The sequence below is a fragment of the Theropithecus gelada genome, chromosome 13 (genome assembly GCF_003255815.1).
Source record: "Theropithecus gelada isolate Dixy chromosome 13, Tgel_1.0, whole genome shotgun sequence".
In the NCBI taxonomy this organism is placed as follows: Eukaryota; Metazoa; Chordata; class Mammalia; order Primates; family Cercopithecidae; genus Theropithecus; species Theropithecus gelada.
The window spans coordinates 59,251,533-59,276,584 of NC_037681.1; the positions used below are offsets into that span (position 1 = coordinate 59,251,533).

At 39.3% G+C, this 25,052-nt stretch overlaps 2 protein-coding genes and 1 non-coding gene across 7 annotated transcripts in view; 1 reads left to right on the top strand and 2 right to left on the bottom strand.

Annotated features, from left to right (window-relative positions):
• Positions 1-12,598, bottom strand: part of DHX57 (DExH-box helicase 57) — a 76,603-nt gene extending 64,005 nt beyond the window's left edge. The window contains exons 1-4 of one of the 2 annotated variants that reach the window (XM_025354927.1): positions 12,451-12,598; positions 5,698-5,794; positions 1,503-1,661; positions 294-482 (exon numbers count right to left, since the gene is read on the bottom strand). In XM_025354927.1, the coding sequence (XP_025210712.1) occupies positions 294-482; positions 1,503-1,579 (266 nt within the window). In that variant the 5' untranslated portion in view covers positions 1,580-1,661; positions 5,698-5,794; positions 12,451-12,598. Of the gene's footprint in view, positions 1-293; positions 483-1,502; positions 1,662-5,561; positions 5,795-12,450 lie in introns of both variants that reach the window. The other variant, XM_025354926.1, reaches the window with a different exon arrangement.
• Positions 12,599-12,625: 27 nt separating this feature from the next.
• On the top strand, positions 12,626-18,297 carry MORN2 (MORN repeat containing 2). Of its 4 annotated transcripts, none has more exons than XM_025355034.1 (5): positions 12,626-12,774; positions 15,481-15,531; positions 16,234-16,340; positions 17,075-17,211; positions 18,039-18,292. In XM_025355034.1, the coding sequence occupies exons 4-5, from the start codon at positions 17,075-17,077 to the stop codon at positions 18,139-18,141; spliced, it is 240 nt and encodes a 79-aa protein (XP_025210819.1). In that variant the 5' UTR covers positions 12,626-12,774; positions 15,481-15,531; positions 16,234-16,340; the 3' UTR covers positions 18,142-18,292. The 4 variants fall into 4 exon arrangements, with proteins under 4 accessions (XP_025210819.1, XP_025210822.1, XP_025210823.1 ...); XM_025355037.1 differs by having other exon boundaries at positions 12,683-12,774; positions 16,216-16,340; XM_025355035.1 differs by having other exon boundaries at positions 12,733-12,860; positions 18,039-18,297.
• A 1,617-nt stretch (positions 18,298-19,914) lies between these two features.
• On the bottom strand, positions 19,915-20,021 carry LOC112605540. The gene has a single exon (XR_003115517.1). It is a non-coding gene; the product is annotated as a U6 spliceosomal RNA (small nuclear RNA).
• Between the last annotated feature and the right edge of the window lie 5,031 nt (positions 20,022-25,052).

Below are 25,052 nucleotides of genomic sequence, written 5' to 3' on the forward strand. Positions count from 1 at the left end.
ACATGACAAAAATGGCACATAAAAAGCAGTATCACACCATTACAGTAAAATTCATTTAAATATGCTTATATGAAGTTATGACTATACATAGGCAGGGCTTGTATTTTGAAAAAGCAACCCTGATAACAATAAGCCGTCCTGAATGACCCCATCTGATAAGATAGAATATTAGGCCTAGCAGGCTTTGCTGGAACCCACAAAATAGGAAAGTACACAAAGAGGGGTAGTGGGTTTATATGATTTCAGTTTCCTTGAATTCTTTCCCAACTCCTAAAAATGATTAAAGCAATCACCTGGAAAGTTTTTGCACTGCAAATGGGGAGACTGTAAATTCTGGAACATGAGGCTCCACTGGGGCTAAGCCAGCATATTCCAAAGGATCCAAGTCGGGAACGAGGGAAGGTTCCTGTCCAGCTGGCCAGTACCGCTCATCGTTACAGCAATCAGGCTCATCATCTTCCTCCTCCCCAGAAATGCCTCTTCTAGCAAAGGCAACATTTTCATATATTAGATATTACTTTCTACTTACTTCAAAGAAAAATTTAGCAAAGGTCTAAGAATTTAATTAATAGGCTCCTGACTACTCTTCAGTTGCTGATTTAATCTTATATTGAACTATTAATTTATACCTTGGCAATTAACATTTAGCAGTCATTTATTAAATGCCATGTACTGTGTTAAGTGCTTTATATGAACTAACTCCTTTAATCTTCCCAATAACTATACCAAGTAATATTGGAATGTCCTTTTTTTTTTTTAAGATGATCAACTAAAACTCAGAGAGGATTAGTAACTGCCTAGGTTACACATTAAGGAGCAAATAGAGATTTTACCAAAGGCAGACAGATTCCAGAACCTATGCTCTTAATCACAGAAACCTTGGCTATCCTCTGTCTTCTCATTCATAAAAATAGCTATCCCTAATTGTTCGTTTTGCTACATAATCTCCTTTTGTAGATCTCAAACAGACAAGAGATTTGTAGATAGGATGGAAAATGAGCTGTTCATGACTGAACAGAATTAATGAGCCACTAATTAATTCTGATAAATGGAAAGAAGGAATTAACTCCTTCAACTGAAATCCAAAACAAAAGAGCGACTAAGATTTAAGAATAAAAGCTTTCTCTTAGGCAGATGGTCATGATAAGCAAATTCTGAGACCGCACCTGACCAAGTCAATATTTGCTCCTTGAACACTACTTCTACTTGTTCATTACAAGGGTTTATCTGGAAGATTACAGATAAATCAGTTACTGAATCCATATGAGCACTGCCCTGGAAAAAAATAAAGATACAAAGGCAATCCCATGGATGCTGCAAAACAAACTCACTCTAAAATTGTTGCTGAATAATTATTCTTGTATTTCTCTTGACTCACTTTCAACTAATTATATGGCCACAATAGAATCAGTACTGACACAGCATTCCAAAGATGCACAGGACCTTCACACTGCCAGTATGTTTTCCTTACTATCATAGTTTATTCAAATAAAACAATTTACTCAGATCCAGCATCAGCATCTTGTTCTTGCAGGTCTCGGAGAAGAGCTTTCACTTTCTCTTGATTCTCAGAAGTCATATGTAGAGTCTGAAGGGGTACTTTGGCTTTGGGTTTCCATTTTGGGCGTGCCTCTCCTTTGCTTATGTTACTGTTGCTAGGTCTATAGAGGACAAAAGAGCAAAATTACACACATTGTCTGCGATCAGAACTTTTACACTCTCCTCAGGGTCCCCAAATATACACAATACAAACTGGATTGTCAAGTGTCTTACAAAAGATGACAATGAATGTGAGGAGATTCTCCATTTTCTATAGTATTTACCAGACTTCATTATATCAAAACTGCTGGAAAAAAACCTTATCAGATTCTTGGCCAGGCGCAGTGGCTCACGCCTGTAATCCTAGCACTTTGGGAGGCCGAGGCTGCTGGATCACCTGAGGTCAGGAGTTTGAGACCAGCCTGGCCAACATGGTGAAACCCTGTCTCTACTAAAAACACAAAAATTATCTGGGCATGGTGGTGCGTGCCTGTAATCCTAGCTACTCAGGAGGCTGAGGCAGGAGAATCACTTGAACTCGGAGGTGGAGGTTGCAGTAAGCCAAGATTGCGTCACTGCACTAGAGCCTGAGAGACACAGTGAGACTCCGTCCAAAAAAAAAAAAAAAAAATCTTACCAGATTCTTAATCATTAATTCTGGCTTCACTAACTCAAGAATCCTTGGGAAAAAGCAATGCTAATGATGGTTTCCTCTGCACTATAGGGTTCTGAAAAGAAATAAGCTACACACAAAGAACATTTCATTTCATTCTGCATTAAAATCTGAAAACCACTGAGTTTCATTCTTCCTTGTGAATATTAGGTCCTATTTCTAAAATACCCAATTATCTTTATTTCTGATTATTTAAAAAAAAAAAAAAAAAGGCCAGGGGCAGTGGCTCACACCTGTAATTCCAGCACTTTAAGAGGCTGAAGTGGCAGGATTGCTTAAGCCTCAGGAGTTCAAGACCAGCCTGGGCAATATAGCAAGATCCTACTTAAAAAAAAAAAAGAAATAAAAAAATTACACAGCATATATAATCTTTCATGATTTGTCTGATCATGAGGAAATGATCAGTAAAAATGAGGGGGAGTTGCGAGTTTCACATGTTCCTATCTTAACCACCATTTATTTGTACACCCCTATGATTTGCCTTCCTTCCTGTTATTAAGGGTGAACCATCCTTTATCTTAAAGTCAGTCTTTCTATTTGTAAACTATATGCCATTTCTTTAATCTCCTCAAGGAAATCATTCCAACACTTATCCTCCTTTCTACATCATTGGTTTTTCATTCTTCTTTGGATCATTCCCATCAGCATAGAGACATACTATAATGTCTACCCTCTTAAAAAAAAATCAAACCAAGCCAAATCCTCCCTTGAGTGCACATCTCCCTACAGCTACTGCCCCATCTCTCCTTCCTCTAGTTCCCTTATAGTAAAGCTTCTCATTTAGGTTACCAAAATCATTGTATCTGTCTCCATTTTCTTTCCTCGTCTCTCTGAAACACAACCCAATCAGTATTTCCTATGCTAATACAGCTCTTGTCAAGGTTAACTATGATATCCACATTGCCAAATCCAGTGGACAATTCTTAGTGCACATTTTCCTTGACCTGCCAGAAGCATTTTTCCACAAATGTGTACCCTCTTTAAGCATACAATTCAATCTTATTGACTACTCTCCTTTAAAACACCGTTGTCCCTTGGCTTCCAAAAACCACTCTCGTAGTTTCCTATTTCATTGGCAGCTCCTTCTCAATCCCCTTTGTTTTTCATACTTTCTCTTAGTTTTATTTTTTAATTAAAATTTTTAATTGATACGTAATAACTGTACATTCTTTATAGGGTTGATAGTGGTTTGGCTGCAAGTCAAATCTCATCTTCAATTGCAGTTTCCATAATCCCCATATGTCATGGGAGGGAACCAGTGGGAGATAGCTGAATCATGGGGGCAGTCTCCCCCACACTATTCTCATGATAGTGAGTAACTTCTCACGAGACCTAATGGTTTTATAAGGGGCGTCCCCCTTCACTTGGCTCTCATTCTTTTCTCTCCTGCCACCTTGTGAAGAAGGATGCGTTTACTTCCCCTTTTGGCATGATTGTAAGTTTCCTGAGGCCACCCCAGCCCTGTGTTTTTTGCTATTTCCTAAACCTTCCAAGCACATTCCTGCCTTAAGAAATTGCTAACTCTGCCTTGAATATTCTATACTCAGAACTTCACAGCTTATTCCTTTACTTACTTCTTGCCTCTCTTCACGTTATATTTTATTGGGGGCTATCTACCTTATTGGGGGGCTTTCTACATAAAATAGTAATTCTATTTTGGTATTTTATATCCCTGTTACACTCCTTTATTTCTCTCCATAGCATGTGCCACCGGGTAATGTTATACATTTGTTTATATCTTTTCTATCTCAAATCCCATTCTATCTAGATAAGGACAATATTTTACTCCCTGCTGCAATTCGAAGTCCCTAAAACAGAAAACAGTGCCTGGTGCATTCAGTAAATACTTACTGAATGAATGAACACCTATGGACTCCAATAATGTATAATGTCCACATGTTTTGAAAAACTATGGAGCTGCAGCTAACTCAGAAGTTAGGTTCTTGGCTAGGCACAGTGGCTCACGCCAACTGTGGCTCACCTCCAACACTATAGGAGGCCACGGCAGAAGAATCGCTTGAGCCCAGGAGTTCGAGACCAGCCTGGGCAACATAGAGAGACTATGCTGCTTGCTATTTATAAAGTCTATAGTAGTGTACAGTAATATCCTAGGCCTTCACATTCACTCACCACTCCCTCACTGACTCACCCAGAGCAAATTCCAATTCTGCAACTTCCATTCACGGTAAGTGCCCTATACAGGTACCATTTTTAATCTTTTATACTCTATTTTTACTATATCTTTTCTATAACTCGACATGTTTACATACACAAATACTTACCATTGTGTTATAATTGCATATTTAGTACAGCAACATGCTGTATAGATTTGTAGTCTAGGAGCAATTGGCTACATCATATAGCCTAGGTGTGTTGTAAGTTGCACCATCTGGGGTTGTGTAAGTACATTCTATGATGTCTGAACAACAATGAAATCGCCTAACAGTGCATTTTTCAGAACACATCTCTGTCAACAAGTGATGCCTAATTGTATTTATACTGTATAACATGCAATAGCAAAATGTTTACTTTTATTACTCATTAGAATTACTAGAATTCCCATAATTTATTCATTAGTTAAAAGTTGAATAGGAGAGAAGCCTAGATAAGACATCTGTTACCGGTCACCACATGTAACACCATCAGATGATGGCTGATTTGGCTGGAAAACACACAGCATATCAACTAGAAAGACACAGTACAGTCATGTTGCACTTTAGGCTGTTCAATGTTTGTTTTTTGAGATGGAGTCTCACTCTGTCACCCAGGCTGGAGGGCAGTGGTGTGATTTCAGCTCACTGCAACTTCTGCTCCCAAGTTCAAGCAATTCTTCTGCCTCAGCCTCCCTAGTAGCTGGGATTACAGCTGACCACCACCATGCGTGGTTGATTTTTGTATTTTAGTAGAGATGGGATTTCACCCTATTGGCCAGGCTGGTCTCGAACTCCTGACCTCAAGAGATCTACCCACCTGGGCCTCCCAAAGTGCTGGGATTACAGGCGTGAGCCATTGTGCCTGGCCACGTTCAATGTTAACATCATCATTTTAACATCAATCTATGATGCCTAAGGAATACTTAAAATAATTTTCCTCACACTATTTCTGTATTTACTTTCAGAGTAACACTGGGTATAACAGCAGTATTACACTCAATTCACAGCGTCATGCAACCTACATACACACAAAAGCTGTTATTTCCCATCATGCCTTCAGAAATGGGTTACAAAGAGGAAGACAATTAATTTGACCAGAATTACTCGACTTTTTTTCCCTTCTCAGCCATCTGTTTTCCCATACATTAGGGGTTGATACCATTTCCATATTTAAACATTCAAAGAGTTATAATGACCTGGAAGGGCGCCTTGATTCACTGAAGATACAAAAGTCATCTCCATCATCCCATATTCTACTGGAGGCCTTTCTGTTGCCGCCACCTCCACCACCACCACCGCCACCGCCACTACTACCACTCCCATGAGATTTACTGGCGTGACTCCTGCCTCCTCTTCCTCCTCTAGAAGACCCTTTTCCACCTCCTTTGCCTGGCTTGCCTTTTCTTCTTACTGAAGAACTCATTTTCACCTGTAAGAGAAAAAAATTAATGTAGACATCATAAAACCAGACAGGTATGATAATCCTTTGTTTGCCAAACTTATGAATATAGGCTACTTTAAAGAAACGAAGGAAAATGCACATGTAAAAAGAGCTGATCTTGGAGCAGGATTCTGAATCTGTTCCAGTGAAAACATTTTAAAACTACAAAATAAAAAGAGCAAGCCAATTTAGGGGTAGTGTGGATAAATCTTCACAAAAGATTTATAAGCACTTCTACCTCAGGACTAATATTATTGAATGTCTCTGACACAGATTTCTTAACTAAAGAAAGTAATCCTAGATTCTCATTTGGTTAGGTCTAATTTAGAGTTTTATTTATTTATTTATTTAGAGATGCAGTCTTGCTCTGTCGCCCAGGCTGGAGTGCAGTGGCACGATCTCGGTTCAATGCAACCTCCGCCTCCTGGGTTCAAGCAATTCTCCTGCCTCAGCCTCTGGAGTAGCTGGGACTACAGGTGCCTGCCACCATGCCCAGCTAATATTTGTATTTTTAGTAGAGACGGGGTTTCACCATGTTGGTCAGGCTGGTCTCAAACTCCTGACCTCAAGTGATCTGTGCACCTCAGCATCCCAAAGTGCTGGGATTACAGGTGTGAGCCACCACACCCGGCCTCATATAGGATTTAAAAAATCCAGTTGAGAAGTTTCCATGAATTTAATATATGTTTTGACAAAATTTAAATGTATATATGCTCTATCAGGAACACAGCTTGGGCTCAGAGATTCTGCCAAGGGCAAAAGGGAAGTAGGCCATAAAACAGATAGCTCCTAATCTTTTTCCAAAGGACCGACTCCATTTACAATGGAGTGTGGAGAAGTTCAAACTTAAAGGTGCTTTCAAGAATAGTGAGGTTATGGGGAAAGGGACATTACAGGATTAAATGAAGATACAGTTTAGACTGTTGGCCAACTAGTTTGCAGGAAGCAAACCAATGAATAAGACCACTAGGAAGTTCCTTTTTGGGATTAGAACAAGTATTAAACTGGGATCTCAGAAACTATTGCTTCACAGAAGCCATAGTTTGGTTGGATTAGTTTGTAAAGGAATTTACTCTCCAGAGCATTGTTGAAAACAATTGAGCAATCAACCATGGGCATACCCAAAGCTGTGCCTCCCAGAGGAGCAACAACAGAGGCTTAAAATCGTGGGAGGGAAATAGACTTCACTAAAATATTCTAGCCAGTCACTAAAAAGTAAACCAGCAAATAACAATAAGAAGCCACTGAAAGGAGAGAATCAGTACCCAGAGTTGTTACAGTGTGTTATCTAAAACGCCCAGTTAACAACAAAAAGTCACAAGGCAGGCAAAGAAAAGCTTAAGTATGACCCATACACTGGGGAGAAAAAGCACAAACTGTCTATGAGTGAGATCAGATGTCAGATTTAACAGAAAAGAACTTCAAAATAGTCATTGTAAGTATATTCACAGAAATAAAGGAATGCACAATTAAAGCAGTAAAGGAAGGTCTGATGACAATGTCATATCAAATTGAGAACATCAATAAAGAGATAAAAAATTATATATATTAAAAAGAACCAAATGGGAATTCTGGAGTTGAAAAGTATAATAATTGAAATTAAAAATTCACTAGAGAAGCTCCATAAACATGAACTAGCAAGAGAAAGAACTGATGAACTTGAAGACAGACTGACATTGATTATGCAAGCTGAAAACAGAGAGAACAATAAATGAAGAAAAGTGAACAGAGCCTTGGAAAAATGTGGGACACCATCAAGGGTATCATACACATATAATTGGAATACCAGAAGGAAAGGAAAGAAAGAAAAGAGCAGAAAAAATATTCAAAGAAATAATGGTAGAAAACTTCTCTGATTTACTGAAAATCAATAACCTCTACATGCAGGAAGCTCAATGTCCTCCAACTATTAGAAAATAAACACAGAGATCCACAAAATAGATAAGTTGCAACAAAAATGTTGAAGGTCAAAAGACAAGGAGAAAATCATGAAAGGAGTAAGAGAAAAACAACTTATCACTTACAAGGGGAACCCCAATAAAATTAATGACTGATTTCTCCACAGAAACAATGGAGGGCAGAAGGTAATGACATATATATTTAAAGTACTCAAAGAAAAAAATAGGGCTGGGCACAGTGGCTCACGCCTGTAATCCCAGCACTGTGGGAGGCTGAGGTGGGCAGATCACGAGGTCAGGAGATCGAGACCATCCTGGCTAACACAGTGAAACCCCATCTCTACTAAAAATACAAAAAATTAGCTGGGCGTGGTGGCACGCACCTGTAGTCCCAGCTACTCGGGAGGCTGACGCAGGAGAATCGCTTGAACCTGGGAGGCGGAAGATGCAGTGAGCCGAGATCGTGCCACTGCACTCCAGCCTGGGTGACAGAGTGAGACTCTGTCTCAAAAAAAAAAAAAAAAAAGAAAAAGAAAAAACAGTTAACCAAAAAAAGCTATCTTTCAAAAATGAAGGTAAAATGAAAACTTTCTCAGACAAACAAAACTGAGAGAATTTGTTGCCAATAGACTCGCCTCACAAGAAATACTAACAATTCTTCAAGTTGAAGCAACTGTCCCTGGATGGTAATTTAAATCTACATGAAAAAACAAAGAGTAAAGGTAATTGTGTAAGTATTTTTAAAAATCCAGATTTATATTGGACATTTATTTATTTGAAAACCAGTATAAATGTATTGTTTCTTCTTCCCTCTGAAATGATTTTAAAAAGCAATTATATAAAATAAGATGTACATGATATAATGTTGGGCCTGTAACCTACAGGAAGGTAATATGTATGTAATATATTTGCCAATAACAGCACAAAGATTGGTGGGAGCATAATTGTACTGTGCTGAGAAAATGACTACAGACAGTAAAGTAATACTTGTAATAAGTATAGTTGGGTATATAATATTAATAGATATAATATGTATAATAATACTATAAAAGGGAGGAAGGGAATAGAGCTATATAAAAGTAATACTTCTATATATCTGTCTTAGTCTGTTTTCTGCTATAACAGAATGCCACAGACTAGGTAATTTATAAACAATAGAAGTTTATTTGGCTCATGGTAATGGAGGCTGGGAAGTCCAAGAGCTTGACAATGGCATCTGCTGAGTATCATCTCATGGTAGAAGATGGAAGGCAGAGTGGGCATGATACAGAGAAAGGCACCAGCAGCCAGACTTATTTTATAATTACTCATTCTTGCTATAACTAACCCACTCCCATGCTAGTGACATTAATCCATTAATAAGGGCTCTGCCCTCATGATTGAATTACGTGTTATTAGGCCCCATCTCCTAATACTGTTGCATTGGAAATTAAACGTCTAACACATGAACTTTGGGGGTAAACATTCAAACCATAGCAATGTTGCTGGAATTAAGCTAGTATAAATCTGAAGCTGTTCATAAATCCCAAAGCAATCACAAAAATACTACATTAGAAAATATTCACTTAATGACTAAATGCAAATGAAAGCATAAAGTAAGAACAGAGGAAAAAATAGACATTGAGACATACAGACGTCCAAAAGTAGACTAGAATTAGATGTAATTCCCAGTATACAGATAATAAAAATAAATGTGAGAGAATAAAGCAGTCCAATCAAAAGACAGAGACTGTCAGACTGGATTAAAAAACAGGATCCAAATATATGCTGTCTGCAGGATAGGCATTTTAAATTCAAAGACACAATAAATGAAAAGTAAAAGGATGGAAAAAGATGATCTTGCAAACAGCAACCACAAGAAAGGTGGAGTGGCTATGTTAATATCTGACAAAATAGACTTGAAAGCAAAAAATGTTACTAGAGATAGGGATATTTCTTAATGACAAAAGGGTTAATCTGTCAGGAAAAGATAACAATTAAAAACACATATGTACCTAATAAGAAGGCACCAAAATACACAAAGCAACAACTGACAGAAATGAAGGGAGAACTGGACAATTCAATAATAATAGTAGGAGACTTCAATACCTCACTTTTAATAATGGTAGAACAACTAGACAGAGGATCAACAAGGAAATAAAAGACTTGAACAACACTCTAAACCAACTAGACCTAATAAGTGTCTATAGACAAATATTCACACTTCTCAAGTACACATGAAACATTTTCCAGAATAGACCATGCTAGGTGATAAAAGAAACCTCAATACTTTTTGTTTTTTTTTTAAGATGGAGTATTGCTGTGTTGCCCAGGCTGGAGTGCTAATGGTGCAATCTTGGCTCACTGCAACCTCTGCCTCTCAGGTTCAAGCGATTCTCCTGCCTCAGCCTCCCGAGTAGCTGGGACTACAGGCACCTGCCACCATGTTCCCTGGCTAATTTTTGTATTTTTAATAGAGATGGTGTTTCATCATGTTGGTCAGGCTGGTCTCGAATTCCTGACCTCAGGTGATCCGCCCACCTTGGCATTCCAAAGTGCAGGCATTACAGGTGTGAGCCACCTTGCTTAGCCATAAACCTCAATAAATTTAAAAAGAAAGAAATAATATGAACTATGTTCTCCAACCAAAATGGAATTAGAAATCAAAAGCTAGAAAAAATTTGGGAAACTCACAAATATGTGGATATTAAACTAGGTCTTCCTAGGTATTCCTTTCTTCCAAATTCTTGATGATTATACATATGTATTCAGTGTTTAAGTTTGTTTCTCCTTTCTACTCCCAGAAAGCTCTTTGAAAACAAGACTATGTCTATTTTGATTACCACTGTACCCTTAACACAGTGTCTAGCATATGGTAGGAATTCAATATCTATTTGTGGAATGAATGACTGAAGGTTGGAAAAATGACTTATGTGGGAATGGAGATTTATTCATCTATTTATTCTTTCCACAAATATTTATTGAGCACTTATTATGTGCCAGATCCTGGGGATATAACAGCAAAGAAGACAAAATTTCTGCTTCATGAAGCTTACCTTCTAGAGGGTAAGACAGACATTAAACAAATAGATATATATTATTACTTAAGTGTTATCGAGAAAAAAAAAAAACCTTGAGGCAGTTATTTTAGATAGAGTGGTTGGGTAAGGCCTCTTTGAGATCACATTTTAAAGGACATCCGGAAGAAACTGAGAGAATGAGCCATGAAATAGTCATCCCTCAGTATACACAGGGGATTGGTTCCAGAACCCCATGTATACGAAAATCCACGGATACTCAAGTCCTCCAGTCAGCCCTGTAGAATCTGCATACAGGAAAAGCCGGCCCTCTGTATGTGTGTTTTGCATTCCAGGAATACTGTCTTTTCTTTTTTTTTTTTTTGAGACTGGATCTCGCTGTATCACCCAGGCTGCAGTGCAGTGGTACGATCACAGCTTATTGCAGCCTCGATATCCTGGGCTCAAGCAATCCTCCTGCCTCAGCCTCCTGAATAGCTGGGACCACAGACGCACCACCACACCTAGCTACTTTAAAATTTTTTTAGTAGAGATGAGGTTTCGCTTTGTTGCCCAAGCTGGTCTCGTACTCCTGAGCTCAAGCAATCCTCTCACCTTGGCCTCCCAAGGTGCTGGGATTACCGGCATGAGCCACTGTGCCTAGTTGAAATACTGTATTTTCAATCTGTGTTGGGTTGGAAAAAATCCACCCATAAGTGGGCCCGTGTAGTTCAAAACCATGTTGTTCAAATGTCAACTTTACTCACAAAAATGTAGAGTCATTAAAATTTTAACAGGCAAGAAAAATAACAGGTCAAACTGAATTCTGTAAGGTTGTGCATCAGTAATTACCTATGATTTCTAAAATTTACGGAAAGGAAATAAATCAAACAGACAGATTAGAACTTCCTCTCAAAAACCATGCAGCCCAGGTAAATTTGTGTACTGAGAAACATTAGGAAAAAGCAAGAGGATACTTACTCTGATTCAAAACAAGTTGTCTCACATCAATCCAGCAAATGTTACTTTTACAAGTAGATCTGAGATATGCGCTCAAAATTTTAAACGAAGATTTGCTGACTGTAATGGTATCCAATACCACTCTCCCAGGGTTTTCCAGGCAATAGGAATTAGGTTGTATAATCCACGTGGTTAGATTCCACTATCTATTCCATCTAGCCCGGGAAGATTCCAACTATCTTTCTTCACCATGGATACAGGGACCTAAGTTTGGCTGTAAGAGTATTCTTTGTTTGACAGCCAAGGCACTGAAAAGTGACTACACACTACCCTCCTCCCAGGCAGATCTCTGACTGATCACAATATAACCAGCTCCATCCAGATATCCAGATCTCGCATCCTTTTTCGAACTCACATCGTCCCCACCCTTCTCCCCAAAAAAGCCACACAGACAGAGACAGAGAACGGAGCCTGACCCCTTCAATCAACCCCTTAGCCTGCTCCAAGCCTGAATTTCACGCCTCGTCTCCTAGCCCCACCGCCCCCGCACTGCAGTTTGAGCGTGCACAACCTCAGCGGCAGAGCTCCGCCTTGGTCCGGTCCCGGGGCCTGGGATCCTGCTGGTCCAGATTCACCGGCCCCAGGCAGACAGGATGAAACACTGGGCCGCGATGCTCCTCAGATCCCGACCACTCCTGGAGCAGGAGGCGGCAGACACACTGACAAACAGGGCGACGCGCAGACCGTGCGCACAACGCGCATCACTTGTCCGCAGAAGTGGAAGACGTACCTGGCTCGCAGAGTTGGGTCCCGAGCCAGCTGTCGGGAGGTGCTGCCCAAGGGTCAGAGGTCCCCACAGGGCTTGGCCACCCTCCCGGTTCTCACTTGGAGCAGCCCTGCGGTGGCCCAGCTGCAGCGGCACAGCCCTGGCGCCTTCTGATTGGCTCAGCTTCAGCCCCTCGCGTATTCGCTTCCGGGTGAGAGGTGCCCGGTCGCCCCAGCAACCAAGTCGCACCTGGAGCTGTCCTAGCGCCTAGTTCTCTCCCGGCTGCAGAGCTGGCCGCCCAGGGGGAGTCGCAGAGTTTGGAAGATCTCTCTAACACCTCTCGGCCAAGTGAGTGCCCATCCTCCCAACGACCCGGGCAGAGGAGGGCTCCTTTAAGTCGAACTAGCGTGGAGTCAGAACTTGCTTGGCCTCCGGTAACTCCTGTAGGGGTGTGACATATTTCCTAACCGTCTAGCCGAGGGGCACGGGGGAACCCTTGGTCTGGGAATCTAGCTCTGATCTGTCGCTGTTGAGACACCCGAGGCGCGTGCCAACCTCCCTGGGCCTCAGTTTCCGCTATGGTGCCGGGCGGTCTCTGTGAGGTGCCCTCTAGCTCTGACATTCCCAAGTTTCGAATGTAGAACATTTTAGCGGCAATTGAAAACAGTCCAGTTTCTGATATGATTACGTTTAATGCTCTGCTTCATAGGCATTTAACGATTGCTTCCGAAGTGCCCTTCATTCACTAGACGTTCTGTTACTATTAGTACTAAACACGGAGTCGGACAGTAGGGTGAGAAGAGATTTGACTAATCCGCCATTCGTGGGCTGGAGGAACTGGGTGGGATAGGGGATCCCGGTACAAAGCCATGGTTTTACTAGAACCCTAAGTACGACAGTAGGAATAGGCCCAGAGTGCTGTGAGGGCTCCTGAAGGAGTCTGAGGTTGAAGAAAGGCTTTGTGGGAGAGCCCATACCTGACCTGGGGCTACAAGAAAACAATAGCTAGTATTTGGAGTTTAGACACTGGGTTAAGTGCCTTTTTTTTTTTTTTTTTTTTTTTTTTAGAATCCTCTGTTGCTAATGTCAGTCCTTTGTAGTTTATTGTAGGTAATGTGGTTTTTGTTTGCTTGTTTTTAACTAGCCTAACTGGCCTTTGGTCTTTATGTCATGAAATTTTACTGTAACCTGTCTAGGTGTGGGATTTTGCTTAGTTCCCATTTGTAGTCCAAACAGTCATTTTCTTCAGTTCTGAGAAATTTTGGGGTATTTATTCAAATATCTCTTATTCTTTCCCTCTGGAATTCTTATTAGACTGACAGTAGCATTTTGGATCCACTTTCCATTATTTTAAAATTCCTTGTGCTACTTGCTTTTTTCAATTAAAAAAAATATTTTTCCAGCCATCTCGCTCGCACTTTGTGCTACTTTCTAAGCACATTTTTCAACCTAATGTTCCAGTTCACTAATTTGTTTTCAACTGTATCTATTCTGCTATTCATCCCTTCTAAGAAGTTTTATTTCACCAATTATATTATTCATTTCCTGGATTGCTAATTGTTCTTTGTTTTTTATAATCACCTGTTCCTATCTCAAAGATACTAATACTCTCCCTTTCTCTCTGAGGATATTACAGTTTAAGTCCTCTACCTATTGTGTTAATTCTGTTTCCTCAGAGGGGATGAACCTCTAGCCTTTCTCAACTGGCACCTAAATTAATTTTTAAATTCCCTTGCCCCACCCATAAAAACTCTGATTCAGTAGATGTGGGGTAGAGAGAAGAAACTTAGAAGCATCTCAGGTGATTCTGAAGGATGAGCCACAGAGGATATGCCTGCATACCCTCTCTACATAAGTTTTCTTCAGTATCGGAAAATACAGTTTCTAATGTTTTAGTCCACTAAGTGTCCAGGGATCTGAGGCCCAGAATCCCCCTCAGTCTTGTGGTCCTCTTTCTTCCTTTTTCACTTGGTCTCCATACCATTCTCATTCTGTGTGGACCTACCAGCCCTTCCCCACTTGCTATCTTTATTTTCCATTTCTTCCTACTGCCAATTTAAAGATTCCTCACTCCACCTTACCTCTGTGGGACAATCAGTAAACCATATGGGCTACCAAAGAGAAATAAAACATATCCACACAAAAATTTGTACACCAATTTTTTTTTTTTTACTCCTAGGAAGCTGTATGTTTTAAAAATTTACATCAGTGTTTATAGCAGTATTATTCATAATGGCCCCAAACTGGAAACAACCTAAATGTCCATGAACTGATGAATGAATAAACAAAATATGCTATTTCTGTACAACATATTTATACAATATACTTGGCTATAAAAAGGAATGAAGTACTGATACACGATACAACATGGATGAACCTTGGAAACATTAAGTGAAAAGAGCCAGACATAAAGGACCGCATATTGTATGATTTCATTTATAGGAAATATCCAGAATAGGCAAATCCTTGAGGCAGAAAGTAGATTAGTGGTTGCCAGGGGTTTGGGGTTGTGGGGTGAGGGGCGTTTGAGGGGAATTGTAATTGGTAACTGCTCATGGGTACAGAGTTTCTTTCTGGGATGATGAAAATATTCTAAAATTAGATTGTGATGATAGTTGCACAACTCTGAATCTACTAAAAAACATCAAATTGTATCTTTTAAAGGTAGATTTTGTGGTGTGTGAATTATATATTAATAAAGCTATCATAATAAATAAATTTTAAAGGAGATCATGTAGGCAAAATTGTTTATTTCCCCAGGACCCTACATTAGACAATGGAAATACCAAGTAATCATGATATGCTGTGATCTTGAGAAGTAAGTCCATTTGGATAGTGTTGAAAGCACATTGGTTATAGGTCTTATGACATAAGAATATTTACATTTGGCTGGATGTGGTAACTCACATCTGCAGCCCCAGCACTTTGGGAGGCTGAGGCGGGAGGATGTCTTGAGCCCAGGAGTTTGAGACTGGCCTTGGCAACATAGTGAAACCTTGCCTCTATCAAAAAAAAAAGTAAACTATGTCATTCTTCTTAAATCTTTTAAAACAGCTTCAGAAGTGTATAAGATCAGCTTTATCTTTCCAAATGGAGACAAGTATGGTAAGCAAACACTGCAATTACTTTTTCTGTACAGAAAATTAAATAGCTTAAGAATAAAAAAAGAGGCCGGGCGCGGTGGCTCAAGCCTGTAATCCCAGCACTTTGGGAGGCCGAGACGGGCGGATCACGAGGTCAGGAGATCGAGACCATCCTGGCTAACATGGTGAAACCCCGTCTCTACTAAAAAATACAAAAAACTAGCCGGGCGCGGTGGCGGGCGCCTGTAGTCCCAGCTACTCGGAAGGCTGAGGCAGGAGAATGGCGTGAACCCGGGAGGCGGAGCTTGCAGTGAGCAGAGATCCGGCCACTGCACTCCAGCCTGGGCGGCAGAGCGAGACTCCGTCTCAAAAAAAAAAAAAAATAAAAATAAAAAATAAAAAAAGAGACTTAAATTTTATAAAACTATTAGGATATTAACTTTATTAACTAAGATAACAGAAATCCTAATGGATAAAGAGATGTTAAAATCAAAACTCCAGTGTTAACTCTAGACGATATGCCTTGGAAACCTATGGGATCTGTCAGTCTTCCTGGCCTTTGAGTCTCAATTGTTACAAGATGTTGTACGTCCACGGATTTACTCATCTCCGGTCTCACTGGTTTCAGTGCTAGGGAGCCAAAGAAACCCATGAGGTGTAGTTGTGATTAGGCCCAGATATAACTATTCTCGTTTATAATCTTCAGTATTTCTCCTTTGTTTAGATGGTGACTGTACAAGAACATCTGCTGGAATCTATGAGAGAAATGGAATAGGTATTCATACCACTCCTAATGGGATTGTCTACACAGGAAGCTGGAAAGATGACAAGGTATTGTTGTTGTTTTTAATACTGGCAGTGGATAAATAACCCTGTGGGTTTAATGATTCCAGGCATTTCACCATTAATCAAAAACTCCTATAATGAGTAGACTATATAATAAAAATAACGAATGATCATATTAACATATATTAACTTATAAGTAATATTAAACTCACTGCAGAGAGCTAATCATCGTTATTACCTTTCTCATCTCCTATTCACTGAGTAAAGCTGAATCCGTTACATAATTTTCTCATTTAATCCTCGTAACACCCTCATGAGCTGGGTACCATTAATACTCTATTTTACAAATGAGGAAAATCAGGCTCAGGTTTCTTGCCCACCTAGTAAATGATAAAACAGGAAAGTATACCCTGGTCTGCTTGAATCCAAATTTGAATTATTAGCAACTACTTTGTACTGGTTTCTTGAACTAACTAAACTGGTTGCCCTTTAAGATTTCTGATACATTCAGGGTATCTTGAGAACCCCTATTATCTTCATCATGGACCCCTTGATGTTCAAATGCCCCAGATCCAGAACATTTGATTTAGTGGACTTCACAGATAGACACAGATGAAGGAAAATGATAAAAATGTTGTCTTTATACTATGGAAATAAAGGACAATACAAAGTTGATTAAGTAATAATTAGCAGATGATAGACTTATATTTGTACATTTTTGAAAAGTTCTTGGGAAACTGAAGATTAGTTTCTAAGGTAATTTTCTTTGTTACAAACAGATGAATGGTTTTGGAAGACTTGAGCATTTTTCAGGAGCAGTATATGAAGGACAATTTAAGGATAATATGTTTCATGGACTGGGGACTTACACATTCCCAACTGGGGCAAAGTATATTGGAAATTTCAATGAAAATAGGTAAGCTTAAAATAAAGAAAAAATCACTGCAGTTCTGAAAGATTATTTTCTGGTACGTTTGCTTAAATACTTATTTATTTATTTATTTATTGAGACAGACTCTTGCTCTGTCATCCAGGCTGGAGTGCAGTGGAGTGATCTCAGCTCACTGCAACCTCTGCCTCCTGGGTTCCAACGATTCTCCTGCCTCAGCCACCCAAGTAGCTGGGTCCACAGGTGCACACCACCATACCCAGTTAATTTTTGTATTTTCAGTAGGAACGGGGTTTCACCATGTTGGCCAGGCTGGTCTAGAACTCCTGACCTCAAGTAATCTGCGTGCCTCGGCCTGCCAAAGTGCTGAGTATACAGGTGTGAATCACTGTGCCCAGCTGCTTAAATACTATATTTAGTTAATTCTAAATATTCTTTTATAATATAGTTTCTAGAAATTGTTAGAGGCCCGGTACAGTGGCATAGCACCTCAAACATCATTGATGGTCAAGAAATATTTGTTGAATAAATGAAGTAATTAAGCTAGAGAGCCAATGTAAACTCTTCATTTTTTTAACTCATTGTTTTGGTTTTGTATGAACTTAGATTATGTGATCCTAAAATCTTGGACACCAAATAATTGATTGTGTTTGTTTAGAATAGTACTTGTTTTTCTTTTTCTTTTTTCTTTTTTTTTTGTAGTATGTGAAGGCAGGATGCTGGGTTTAAAAGCAAAGCTTGAAAGTAAAAGATATAATGCTTCAGACATAGTGTATATTATGCTAGACAATCTTATATCTGGACTGTAAATTATTTGTCTTTGTTAATGAAAAACTTATTTTCTACTATTGCAGGGTAGAAGGTGAAGGGGAATATACTGATATCCGAGGACTAGAATGGAGTGGTAACTTTCATTTTACAGCTGCTCCAGACCTGAAATTAAAACTTCACATGTAGATGTGCTTCACATTGTAGATTTAATGTTAAATTAAAGTTTAAATGTAGTCATTGAAGCTTTTAGTTGTAAGGAAAGCAACTTAATCTGTTATTTGAAATGACTTCATACACTACCCCATAAGTTTGCCCAATAAAACCATCACTTCCTTACGTCTTTTTGAACTTTATTTTCATTGTCTTACAATTAGTTTAAAATAAATTACATGATTCAATTCAGTCTGCTTATTATAGTAACTACGGCAGAATCATCCAAATCTTGGCAAAGTTGATTTCCAATCCTCTGTGTGAGTTTTGTCGTCTTTTTTTTTTTTTTTTAGTTTGTGCTTGTGTGTCCTGGTCGACATTCACTCTCTTTGAAAAAAAAATTTTAAGGCTATAATACATTTTATTTATTTATTTATTATTTTCTAACTTTTATTTTAGGTTCAGACATACATGTGCAGGTTTGTTATACAGGTAAACTCATGTCACAGGGGTTTGTTGTACAGATTATTTTGTCCTCCAGATACTAAGCATAGTATCCAAGAGTTATTTTTTCTGATCCTCTCCCTCCTCCAAACCTCCACCCTTAGGTAGCCCCAGTGTTTGGAATTTTCTGTTCCTGTGTTAGTTTGCTAAGGATAATGAACACAATTTTAAGTGTACAATACATTATTGTTCACTACAGGTACAATGTTGTACAGCAGATCTCTAGAGCTTATTCATCTTGCTTGGCTGAAACTTCATGGCCTTTTATTAGTTACCTCTTGTTTTCCTATTACCCCAGCCCCTGATAACCATTATTCTACTCTTTGATACTACGAATTTGACTATTTTATTTTTCTTATTTTTTATTTTTTTGAGATGGAGTTTCACTCTTGTTGCCCAGGCTGAAGTGCAACAGTGCGATCTTGGCTCACTGCAACCTCCGCCTCCCAGGTTCAAGCTATTCTCCTGCCTCAGCCTCCCGAGTATTTGGGATTACAGGCATGTGCCACCATGTCCAGCTAATTTTTGTATTTTTAGTAGAGATGGGGTTTCACCATGTTGGCCAGGCTGGTCTCGAACTCCTGATCCACCCGCCTCGGCCTCCCAAAGTGCTGGGATTACAGGCGTGAGCCACCCAACATGGCCAAATTTGACTATTTTAAATACCGCATACTTAAAAGTGGAGTCATACAGTACTGGTCTTTCTGTGACTGGCTTGTTTCACTTAGAATAATGTCCTCAGGGTTCATCCATGTTGTCACAAATCACAGGATTTCTCTTTTAAGGCTGAATGGTATTCTATCGTATGTATATACCACATTTTCTTTATTCATTGTGGTGGACGTTTTGTTTCCACATCTTGGCTATTGTGAATAGTGCTGCAATGAACTTAGGGTACTAATATTTATTTGAGATCTTGATAGCAATTCTTTTTTTTTTTTTTTTTTTTGAGACAGAGGAGTCTCACTGTTGCCCAGGCTGGAGTGCTATGGCGTGATCTTGGCTGACTGCAACCTCTGCTTCCTGGGTTCAAGCGATTCCTGTGCCTTGGCTGCCCAGGTAGCTGGGATTACAGGTGTGCTCCACCACCCCTGGCTAATTTTTTGGTATTTTCAGTAGAGATGGAGTTTCACCATGTTGGCCAGGCTGGTCTTGAACTCCTGGCCTGCCTGGCCTCCCAGAGTGCTGGGATTACAGGCATGAGCCACTGTATCTGGCTTCAATTCTTTTGGATAAATACCCAGAAGTAGGATTGCTGATTCATACAATAGGTTTTTTTTTTGTTATTTATTTATTTATTATTATTTTACCGTGGACCACTTCACAAATTTGCGTGTCATCTTTGCACAGGGGCCATGTTAATCTTCTCTGTATCATTCCAATTTTAGTATATGTTCTGCCAAAGCAAGCACAGTAGTTATATTTTTAATCTCTTGAGGAACCTCCATAGCATTTACCATAGCAGCTGCACCATTTTGCATTCCCAGCAACAGTGGGCAAGTGTATGGTAATCCAGTTCTTCCCACTTTCTTTCTTTGCCCTTACTGAAAATCACAGAGTACTTTGACTACTCTGTGACCCGGCTGGCTACAGGTTTTTCTCAGCAGGCTTGAACGCAAACTGGGCCTTGAACATTCCCAGGCAATGAGAAAGGTATTTGGGTTGTTGCTCAAAACACTGAAACTGGCCCCCAGCCTTGAGCCAAATTTCTCAAATTGTCATAGAAACTCCAGACTCTGATCCCCTTGCTGCAGACATACCTGGGTATAACATTCCTTTTCTGTCTCAGCGATTGCTGCAGCACTCTGTACGGAAGTTTCCCTAATACATTCTTTGGACTGATCACCCTAGAGCTTAGAGTTTTTTTCTTTGGTATTCCAGCCAGCCCTATCTCAGGACAGTTGGAGACTCCCTTGTGGGAAATCCCCCTGCCACTGCTTTTGGGGTAATTCCAGCCAAGGATTTGAGGGTTTGGAAAGACAAAACAGCAAGGGTTCAATTTATCCACTTCCTTGGCATTTGTTTTTTGTTTTTGGTGATAGCCATGCTGTCTGGTATAAGGTGATATCTCATGGTGGTTTTGATTTCTATTTCTCTGATGATTAGTGACATTGAGCATTTTTCCAAATACGTATTGACCATTTATATGTCTTCTTTGGAAAAATGTCTATTCAGTTCCTAACCCATTTTTAAATCAGGTTATTAATTTTTTGTTACCATTGAGTTGTAAGAATTCCTTATATATTTTACAGATTAAATCCTGATCTGATATATGATTTGCAGATATTTTCACCCATTCTGTAGGTTGTTACCTTTTCACTCTGTTGATTGTTTCCTTTGCTGTGCAGAAGATTTTGGTTTGATGTAGTCCCACTTGTTTACTTTTTGTTTTGTTGCCTGTGCTTTTGGTGTCATTATCCATGAAATCATTGTGAAGACCCATGTCATGAAGATTTTCCCCTGTTTCCAACAACATTTGGAAAGGGTCATATACCATGACCAAGTGAGATTTATCCTTGGGATGCAAGGATAGTTCAACATATGAAAATCAACTAATGTGATATTCCACATTAACAGAATAAAGGATTAAAATCACATAATCAGCTCAACAGATGCAGAAAAAGCATTTGACAAAATTGAGCACCTGTTCATTATTTAAAAAAAACCTCTTAACAAATTAGGAATAGAAGGAAATTACCTAAGCATAACAGAGGTCATATATAAAAAGCCCGCAGCTAATATCATACTCAACAGTGAAAAATTGAAAAGCTTTTACTCTTAAGATTGGGAACAAGGCAAGGATGCTTTCTTGTTACTTCTATCTTTAAAAAAGTATACATTAAAGGAGACTATCAAGAAAATGAAAATACCATCCTCACAATGGGATAAAATACTTGCAAATCATATCTGATTGTCAGAAATTTGCTTAATATAGCCGCTGCCTCAGCATCCATTTTTAGGCCTGACATAAGTTGTCTGACGTCCAGTCATATCCCATTACTGTTGGCCTAGTTAAAACTTTCCTTCCCCTTGTAGTTGTTTGCAATACAGCCCACTTGTTCCTTACCCTGCTGACCCAAACCCAACACATCTCACAGGTGCTGACCATGATAAAACCTAAAGGTCAACATAAGTCATGCAAAAATAAGTTCCCTCTTTCCACGTGTTTTCTTTAAACTAGCCAATCCACAACCCCAGAGGGAAAGCCTAAGGGATAACATCCATGGACCTTAATAAAGGCATAGTCCTGTGGTCCTCTCTCTCACCCCCACCCCACTGGTTGAGCTCACTGCTACCTCCAGATTTCCAGAAACCATAGCAATAAAAATTATGACACTGATAAAAAGTCTAATTTCCAAAATTTATAAAGAACTTTTACAACCAACAATAAAAAAAATTTTTTTTAAACCCAGTTTTTAAAATGGGCAAAGAAGCGGGGGGCAGTGGCTCACACCTGTAATCCCAGCACTTAGAGAGGCTGAGGCAGGTGGATCACCTGAGATCAGGAATTCAAGACCAGCCTGGCCAACATGGTGAAACCCCATCTCTACTAAAAATACAAAAAATAGCTGGGCGTGAAGGCGGGCACCTGTAATCCCAGCTGCTCGGGAGGCTGAGGCAGGAGAATCGCTTAAACATGGGAAGCGGAGGTTGCAGTGAGCTGAGATCACACCATTGCACTCCAGCCTGGGTGACAGAGCGAGACGCCCATCTCAAAAAAAAAAAAAAAAAAGGGCAAAGAATTTGAATAGATGTTTCTCTGAAGAAGATATACAAATGGCCAATAAGTAAACAAAAAAATGCTTAATATACTTACTCTTAAGGGAAATGCACTTTAAACCCACAAACCCACCATGAGATACCACTTCATATCAACTGGGATAGCTATTTTTATTTTATTATTTTATTTTATTTTAAGTTCTGGGGTACATGTACAGGATATGTAGGTTTATTACATTGCTAAATGTGTGCCATGGTGGTTTGCTGCACTTATCAACCCATCACCTAGGTATTAAGCCCAGCAAGCATTAGCTATTTTTCCTGATACTCTCCCTTCCCCTGCTCCCGCAACAGGCCCCAATGTGTGTTGTTCTCCTCCCTGTGTCCATGTGTTCTCATTGTTCAGCTCCCACTTTTAAGTGAGAACATGCATTATTTGGTGGGATGGCTATATTTAAAAAATAATAAAAATTAAAAAAAAAACAGACAATACAAAGATTGGCAATGATGTGGGGAAATTGGAGCCCTCATGCATTTGCGGTGGGAATATAAAATGGTGCAGCTGCTGTGGAATACAGTTCCTCAAAATATTAGACATAGAGTTACTACATGACTCAGCAGTTCCTAGGTATGTACGCAAGGAATCAACTTGTACATGAATGTTCATAGCAACATTATTCATTGCTATAGTCTGAATGTGTCCCTCCAAAATTCATGTTTAAACCTAATTTCCTCACGCCTGTAATCCCAGTACTTTGGGAGGCTAAGGTGGGTGCATCATTTGAGGTCAGGAGTTTGAGACCAGCCTGGCCAACCTGGTGAAACCTCTTCTCCACTAAAAATACAAAAATTAGCCAGGCATGGTGGTGTGCGCCTGCAATCCCAGCTACTCGGGAGGCTGAGGCACAATAATCGCTTGAAACTGGGAGGTAGAATCTGCAGTGAGCCAAGATGGTGCCACTGCACTCCAGCGGGGGCAACAGAGCGAGACTCTGTCTAAAAACAACAACAACAACAACAAAAACCTAATCTCTACTGTGGTAATATTGAGAGTTGAGGCCTTTAGGAGGTAATTAGGTTATAAGGACAGAGCCCTCATAGATGGGATTAATGCCCTTATAAAAGAGATGTGAAGGAGATTGCTTGCTTCTTCTGTCACAAGAGAATGCTGCAAGAAGGTGCCATCTTTGAAGAAGAGAGCAAGTCCTTACCAGACACTAAATCTGCTAGTGCCTTGATCTTGGACTTAACAGCCTCCAGAACTGTGAGCAATACATTTCTGTTGTTTACAAATTACCTTGTCTAAGGTATTTTCTCACAGCAGTTCAAATGGACTAAGACATTTATAATAGCCCCAACTGGAAACAATCCAAATGTCCATCAACTAATGAATGTATAAACAAAATGTCCACATAATGGAATATTATTCAACCATAAAAAATGAAGTACTGATACTACAACATGGATGAACTTCAAAAACATTGTACTGGCCAGACAGAGTGGCTCATCCTGTAATCCCAGCACTTTGGGATGCCAAGGTGTGTGGTGTGTGGATCGCTTGAGTCCAGGAGTTTGAGACCAGCCTGGGCAACATGGCAAAATCCCATCCCTACAAAAAATACAAAAATTAGCCAGGTGTGGTGGCACATGCCTATAGTCCCAGCTACTTGGGAGGACGGCTTAAGCCCAGGAGGCAGAGGTTGCAGTGAACCAAGATCGTGCCACTGCACTCTAGGCTGCGTGACAGAGCCAAACCTCATCTCAAAAACAACAAACAAACAAACAAACATTGTACTAAGTAAAAGGAGCCAGTCACAAAAGGCCACATATTGTATGATTCCATTTATGTGAAATGCTCTGAATAGGCAAATCCTCAGAGACAGAAAATAGATTAGTGGTTGCCAGGGGAGGAAGGAATTGGGAGGCATGAGGTTTCTAGAATTAGACAGTGGTGATGGTTGCACAGTCTTGAAAATATACTAAAAACCACTGAATTGTTCACTTTACAGGGACAAATTTTATGTATGATATGTAAATTATGTCTCAATTTCTGAAAAAGTAGATCTGTGTGTTGTCATATATTCTATGTCCAGAAAATCTCTTTACTTTTTACATAAAATAATTTAAACATTTCCAGAGCAGTATATGTCAACTACATTTTAAAAATTACAATAAAGACCTGAATGTTTTTTGCTGAAACTCTATATTCTAAAACTGACAAAAATAGTGTATCCAATAGATAACTTCTTTGTCATATTTCTCTATTCAAAATCTTCTGAATATTTGTATTTCGCAATATATCATTGCCAAAAAATGTATATTTTTATTTTTTGCTGTACTGGCACAAATTTGGGTTGCAATGTCTTCTAAAATGTTAAAATAAAAATGGCATTTTTGTTAGTTTCTCATAATAATAGCTTTATGGTTAATTTCAAAACACCCTATTTGTAAGTTTTCAAAGATAGATTTTAAGAATTGGACATTTTTGCATATGTTGCTTAACATTAGCTGGCATGGCTTTAGAATTAAATATTATTATTATATGGAAATTTATGAAGAGATAAATACTGGACAAGTTAAGATAAGGTGAGAAGATGTTTTCAGGGACCAGGACATATAATTTAAATTCAAAAACTTCTGGAAAATATAGAAAAGTATCTGTTTTGCTGCAAACTAAATTTTCCCTAATTTTTTTCAATTTACTTAAGGCAGCAAGATATACA